Source organism: Salvelinus sp. IW2-2015, linkage group LG5, assembly GCF_002910315.2.
Source record: "Salvelinus sp. IW2-2015 linkage group LG5, ASM291031v2, whole genome shotgun sequence".
NCBI classification, from domain to species: domain Eukaryota; kingdom Metazoa; phylum Chordata; class Actinopteri; order Salmoniformes; family Salmonidae; genus Salvelinus; species Salvelinus sp. IW2-2015.
Window position 1 is genome coordinate 35,059,933 of NC_036844.1, and position 7,256 is coordinate 35,067,188.

At 43.0% G+C, this 7,256-nt stretch overlaps 1 protein-coding gene across 1 annotated transcript; it reads right to left on the minus strand.

Annotated features, from left to right (window-relative positions):
• Nucleotides 1–335: 335 nt before the first annotated feature.
• Nucleotides 336–1,378, minus strand: LOC139027724 (claudin-4-like). Its single transcript, XM_070443501.1, has one exon. It carries the CDS (start codon nucleotides 1,317–1,319, stop codon nucleotides 336–338), a length of 984 nt encoding a protein of 327 aa, XP_070299602.1. The 5' UTR covers nucleotides 1,320–1,378.
• Between the last annotated feature and the right edge of the window lie 5,878 nt (nucleotides 1,379–7,256).

Below are 7,256 nucleotides of genomic sequence, written 5' to 3' on the forward strand. Positions count from 1 at the left end.
ACAGATCACGAGGGTCAGTATTAATCCTATGACTCCCATGGCGATGCCCATGACCTCCACCATTTACACAATATCCATGCCAGAGGCAATGATAAAGGGACTGTGGCCTAATAGTACACATCAATAGATTGAAACTACATGCTGAAAAACCCTTGAGTGTGAAATAAATAATTGTAAGGTTGGATTGATGTACTGAAATTAACTATATAATAGACTAAATAGACTAATGATTACTGTTTCATTGACAAGGTTTGAAACAATTCTGCTGTCAGGGTTACCAAAATTGGACCAGAAGCAGACCAGGACAAGGTGAGTATTGGAATGGTGAGTATTTATTAATAAATGAGAACGTGGAGGTAGATAGTTCCAGGTGGCGGAGCGGGCAGCGGAGGTGTGTTGATGGGAGTGGATAGGCAGGTCCAAGGGATAAACAAAAACTGGCGACGAGCAGACAGGGATGGGTATACCAGTATACCAGTCAGGATGAAGAATGTTCCAACGATGAACCTGGCCTTGACCCTGGTCCTGTTATTCTTGATGCAGTTACAGCACCTGGTCCCAAAGATGGACCCCATCACTCCTAGAGCTCCCAGGATGGTGGAGATGGAGGTGAGCGTTATCAGACCTGTCCACTTGGCCCCATAGTGGGGTTCAGGAGAATAACTGAATGGGAGCAGTGTGTGGGTCAATATAGAGACATAGCAGGACACTAGGGAGACTATCCATCCAAAGATTACCATCATCCATCCAAAGACGCCCACATTGATGCACAATATGAACCCTCCAATCAGGAGCAGGGAGGCCGCCACCCAGCCGAAGTACAGCTCAGTTTTTCCTTTGAATTGCATGGAGTAGTGGATTTGGACAAATCTTGTTACCATGGATAAAGGGATGAGGATGAGAATTCCGGCCAGGATGAAAAGTATTCCAGCGATAATTATCAACTTGGCCTGAGACGTTTCATCTTTTATGCAGTTGGTGCACTTGGTTCCGACCATGGAGACTGTGACCCCCAGAACCACCAGGGTGGTGGCAGTGGGGATCATGGCTCTGGCAGGCTGCAGAAAGTGGGGCCAATACCCCATGGAGTTGTACTTCTCACACTGTGTCTTTCCCGTGCCTTGGGTCACACAGCTCATCCACAGGCCGTACCAGACCACCTCTGTGTTGGCAGCGTTTTCTGCTATGAAGGTTGTCTCTATCCAGGTGGGGAGAGCACAGATCACAATGGTCAGTATTAATCCTATGACTCCCAGGGCGATGCCCACGACCTCCACCATTTCCTCGGTTAACCCGATATCCATAATATCCATGCCCATCAAAATGCTGTCTCCCTGACTGTGTCTCGTTCAGCAAATGTGTTCACTCTGAAGTTCGTTGCTGATGCCTTCTGTAAGAATGGAGAGCTGATCCACTCAGAAGACCTCTATAACTGTTCGATGCTGTGATGTCACTTCAATATGTTGTCATGGAAACATAAATTCTATTAATAAAGATGTGGGGCAGGATGTGGTTGCGAACCGAATAGGTAAAACAGCAACCAGGAAACACTTTGCTGTCAGATACGTTTTTTATTTGAACATCTTTAACAGGGTTAAACAAACAACCTCTGATTCAATTAATCTCCACTTAAATTCATCCCATTATAAAGAAACATGAAGAGAAGTATCAAACTTTGGGACCAAGTGTTGTAACTGCATCAAGAGTAACAGGACCAGGGTCAAAGCCAGGTTTATCACTGGAATATTCTTCATCCTGGATGGAAACCTGCAGTTTACCATTGTCTTCTTGACCTATTACTTGAAGCATAATTTTCCTGAATACATGTGGGAGGATTTGTTATTTTCTGCTGAATTCAGTAGATGGGCCGCCTCCATGCTCCTGATAGGAGGGACCATATTCTGCTGCAGCGCATTGAAGGGGAAGAAGCCAGACTCGACAAAAACTATATAAACCTCCCACGAACATCTCGGGCCAGAAGCTGTACTTTCTTGTTACAAAAACCATAGGGATCCAATAATTATGAATTTATATTTAATTATATGATGAAAAATGGTCGCTGTCCTATCTGTTCAATGTTAGTGTTATGTTCTGTTAATTACTGATGTCCCCTTTAAGAATGGAGCACCCTTGGTCATGCGCAGTGTTGTTCTATGTTATTCTGGTACTAACTCGTTTTAGTAAATGTGAAGCTCCAGTTCCATTTCTTGTATTCAGAGTCTTTCTTATTATATAAATAAGTAATAAGAGCTAAGACACTACAGTGGTGATAAGGATGATTACCTGCAGTGTGCATCACGAATCAGACAGGGACAAGGTGAGTATTGGAGATGAGAATTCCGGCCAGGATGAATTATATTCCAGTGATATTTATCAACTTGTCCTGAGATGTTTCGTCTTTGACATAGTTGGTGCACTTGGCGCTGACCATGGAGACCACAACCCCCAGGACCCCCAGGATGATGGCAGTGAGGATCATGGGTCTGGCGGCCTGCAGAACATTGGGCAAATACCACCCAATGGAGTTGTACACCTCACACCTTGTCACCTCACATCCACAGGCCGTACAAGACCACGTCTGTATTGGTAAAGTTAGTTGCTATGAAGGTTGTCTCTATCCAGGTGGGGAGAGCACAGACCACGAGGGTCAGTATTAATCCTATGACTCCCAGGGCGATGCCCACGACCTCCACCATTTACACGATATCCATGCCAGAGGCAATGATAAAGGGACTGGGCCTAATAGTACACATCAATAGATTGAAACTACATGCTGAAAAACCCTTGAGTGTGAAATAAATAATTGTAAGGTTGGATTGATGTACTGAAATGAACTATATAATAGACTAAATAGACTAATGATTACTGTTTCATTGACAAGGCTTGAAACAATTCTACACTCTGATATAGTGTATGTTTCAGTCAGAAGGTCCCAGTCTCTGACTGTAAGCTTGTTGGTAATGTAGTGAACATAAACAGGAAATGCACAACAGCAACCAGGAAACGTTTTGCAGTCAGATACAATTATTTTATTTAAACATATTTAACAGGGTTAAACAATCATCTACTGACTCAAATCTTTCTCCACTTAAATTCATCAAATTTTTTGGAAACTTTTAAAATCGGTATAGGAAATCAGAGAGGAAACATTGAGAAGTTGTCCCTTCATTGCAGATTCTCCTCAGGAACATCTCCTCACAGTCTAAATAAACTGAATATTTGAACACAATATGTCAAAAACTCCTCTTTGGCCTGTTAATGACAATGTTGAACAATACCAATGCCATGATTACTGTATATATGTGATAACCTCCGTATGCTTGCAATGCGCAATGATAGAAAAGTACTTGGTAACGGAGATGTACTGCTTTAGTTCTCAGGCTGAGAACTGCCTGCACCTGCTGATAGTCACGTAGCCTCAAGGCCGAGATGTTCTGAAAGTAGCAAAGCGCCTGAGACTACACAGGTGTGGTTGATGGCTTATAGCAGAGTGAGAAACCACAGTCTAGACATGTTTTTCTAATCTTAGATACTTTGTACCTAATCCAATGTAACAATGTTAAGGTATGATTAACGGTAGGTTGTCCACACCAACTAGTAGAAGGAGTGTTGTCTCCTGTTTCACCACACAGATCTTTACTATAGACTACTAAGGTATTCTGTATGTGAATCTCTGTCTGCAATTGCATTTTATTACTGACTTTTATACCAAGATTTTATTAAGACYTTTATACCAAGATTCCTGTGTCTGTGTCATCTATCTGGAAGACTGATTGTTGAAGGAAACTTACATCACCCCATGTAAAGGACCACCCAACACCCATTACCTCCACCATTTCCACAATATCCATGTCCATCAACATACTGTCTCCCTGACTGCGTCTCGTTGCAAATATCATGTCTCACATACTTTCTCCTGACTGCGTTCGTTGACACACAATATCCATGTCCATCCAAATACTGTCTCCCTGACTGCGTCTCGTTCACACAATATCCATGTCAATCAAAATCTGTCTCCCTGACTGCGTCTCGTTGACCACAATATCATGTCCATCCAACATACTGTCTCCCTGACTGCGTCTCGTTGACCACAAATCCATGTCCATCCAAATACTGTTCCTCGACTGCGTCTCGTTGACCACAATATCCATGTCCATCAACATACTGTCTCCCTGACTGCGTTTCGTCACCACAATATCCATGTCATCAACATAACTGTCTCTGACTGGGTCGTTCACGCACATATATTCCTATGTCCTCTCCCTATTCTTTATACCTTTCTAACTACTTCCCTTTCTTCTATACACTTCTAACTCTCTCCCTTTCTTCCTCACAATTCCATGTCATACATTGTCCGACTGGTTGTTGACAAATTAATCATGTACGAGACCATACTGTCTCTATGGTTCCGTTGAACAATATATGTATCAACATCTTCTGATGGTTCTCGTTGCCAAATATCTGATCCATCAATACTGTCCTGATTGCGTCTGTTGACACAAATTCTGCATCAAATACCGTCCTATTGGTTCGTTGAAATATATGTCTAACATAATGTCTCCTGACTGCGTCTCGTTACCACAATATCTGTCCATCAACATACTTTCTCCCTGATGGGTCTCGTTGACACAATATCCATGTCCATCCAAAATACTGTCTCCCTGACTGCGTCTCGTTCACCACAATATCCCAGTCATCAAAATACTGTCTCCCTGATGCGTCTGATGCACATTCGTTCACTCCGAAGTTTGTTCCTGAGGTCTTCTGTAAGAATGGAGAGCTGATCCACTCAGAAGACCTCTATAACTACTCGATGCTGTGATGTCACTTAAATATGTTGTCATGGAAACAGACATCCTATTAACACGTATGTGGGGCTTTATGTGGTTGTGACCCAAATGGGTGAAAAACTCTACTCAGTTTCAAACTCATCAAACAGCATTGTSTAACATTATGGAATGTTGAGATCCAACCTAGAATAAACCAATAATTACCAAATAGGGATAATTATAATATAATAATTACCAAGAAATGTTATAGGAATCTGATGAAAATGGAAGCTTCCCAATCTGAGTTGTGCTGAAGACGTAATAAAACCTGTTTTAGTCTTCCCTCAACCCAATTCAAACCTTAACCATTAGTGTCGAAAATGCTAAACTGATCGATGATCAGCAACTAGGGACAACTTTACACTACACCCCAAAGCCTGTTCTGAGGGGCAATGATAAAGGGACTGGGACTCATAGTACAMATCAACAGATTGAAACTTCATGTCGTGTTAATGTCCAGACGCTGTTCMTGTTCCATTATATGTCCGTCTACGTTAAATGGTTCACTCCCTGTACCTGCTTCTCATCTCCTGCGTTGGGCCTTACACATGGCTTGAAATAATTCTACACTATGATATCCTGTATGTTTCAGTCAGAAGGTCCAAGTCACTGACTSTAGGTTTGTGGTAGATGYAGTGAACATAAACRGGAAATCGAGCTATGTGAACCAAGGCACAGGACAGACACAGTGTGAGGTGTATAACTCCATGGGGTATTGGGAACACTTTCTGCAGCCTGCCAGAGCCATGATTCTCACTGCCATCATCCTGGGGGATCTGGGGGTCATGTTCTTCATGGTCGGAGCCAAGAGCACCAACTGCATCAAAGACAAAACATCTCAGGCCAAGTTGATCATTATCGCTGCAATACTTTTCATCCTGGACGGAATTCTCATCATCATCATCCCTGTTTCCTTGTTAGCCAGATAAATTATTAGCGACTCCTCCACGCAGATTGAAGGGAAGCCTGAGCTGGGGAACTCGCTGTACTTCGGCTGGGTGGCAGCCGCCCTGCTCGTGATTGGAGGGGTCTTACTGTGCATCACTGTGGTAGTCTTTGGATGGATGATGGAGGTCTTTGGATGGATAGTCTCCCTAGTGCCCAGTGCTCTCTCTATATATTGTGTGTCGGCCAACATACTCATGTGCCCTTCCATAGGGACATATGGATGGATCTGATGACGATCACCTCCATCTCCTCCATCCTGGGAGCTCTAGGAGTGATGGGGTTCATCTTTGGGACCAGGTGCTGTAACTGCATCAAGAGTAACAGGACCAGGGTCAAGGCCAGGTTCATCGTTGGAACRTTCTTCATCCTGGCCGGTATACTGCAGATCACCATTCTGTTTTTGGTTGACCCTTGCTTGATAATGGAATGTCCACCTGCAGCTCTACCCTTTCGTCCTGTTTACCCAACACAACCTGGTTATTTTAGCTGAGTCTGTAGGKGGTCCGCCTCAATGCTCCTGACAGGAGGGACCGAAATCTGCTGCTCCATATCAAGAGGAACCCGTCAGACTCAACGACGACTCAATCAACCTCCAGCTAACAGCTCTGGCTTGAACAGGTCATAGGAGTTTATGTCATATTGTGTTGGGATCATAGTCTGGTGCAGCTGCAACAACTACTACTTTAACAGAGACATTTCCAACTTAACAGCTGTAGGCTTGTTGGTGATGTAGTGAACGTAAACAGGAAATGCACACCGGCAACCAGGAAGTACTTTGCTGTCAGATACGTTTTTTATTTGAACATCTTTAACAGGGTTAAACAAACAACCTCTGATTTAATTATTCTCTACTTAAATTCATCTCATTTTAAAGAAACAGAAAGAGAAGTATCAAACTTTGGGACCAAGTGTTGTAACTGCATCAAGAGTAACAGGACCAGGGTCAAAGCCAGTTTATCACTGGAATATTCTTCATCCGGGATGGAAACCTGCAGTTTACCACTGTCTTTTTGACCTATTACTTGAAGCATAATTTTCCTCAATACATGTGGGAGGATTTGTTATTTTCTGCTGAATTCAGTAGATGGGCCGCCTCCATGCTCCTGATAGGAGGGACCATACTCTGCTGCAGCGCCTTGAAGGGGAAGAAGCCAGACTCGACAAAAACTATATAAACCTCCCACGAACTTCTCGGGCCAGAAGCTGTACTTTCATGTTACAAAAACCATAGGGATCCAATATTTCTCAATTTAAATGTAATTCTATGATAGAAAATGGTCTCTATCCTATCTGTTCAACGTTAGAATATTGGAAGGGACCAGATATGTGTGAAAGCAAGATAGTTATTGTTCCACCTTGTCTTTAACACGTCAAAGGGGAGATTATGACATATTGTGTTCAAATATTCAGTTAATTTGGACTGGGAGGAGAAGTTCCTGAGGAGACTGCAATGAAGGGACAAATTCTGACTGTTTCCTC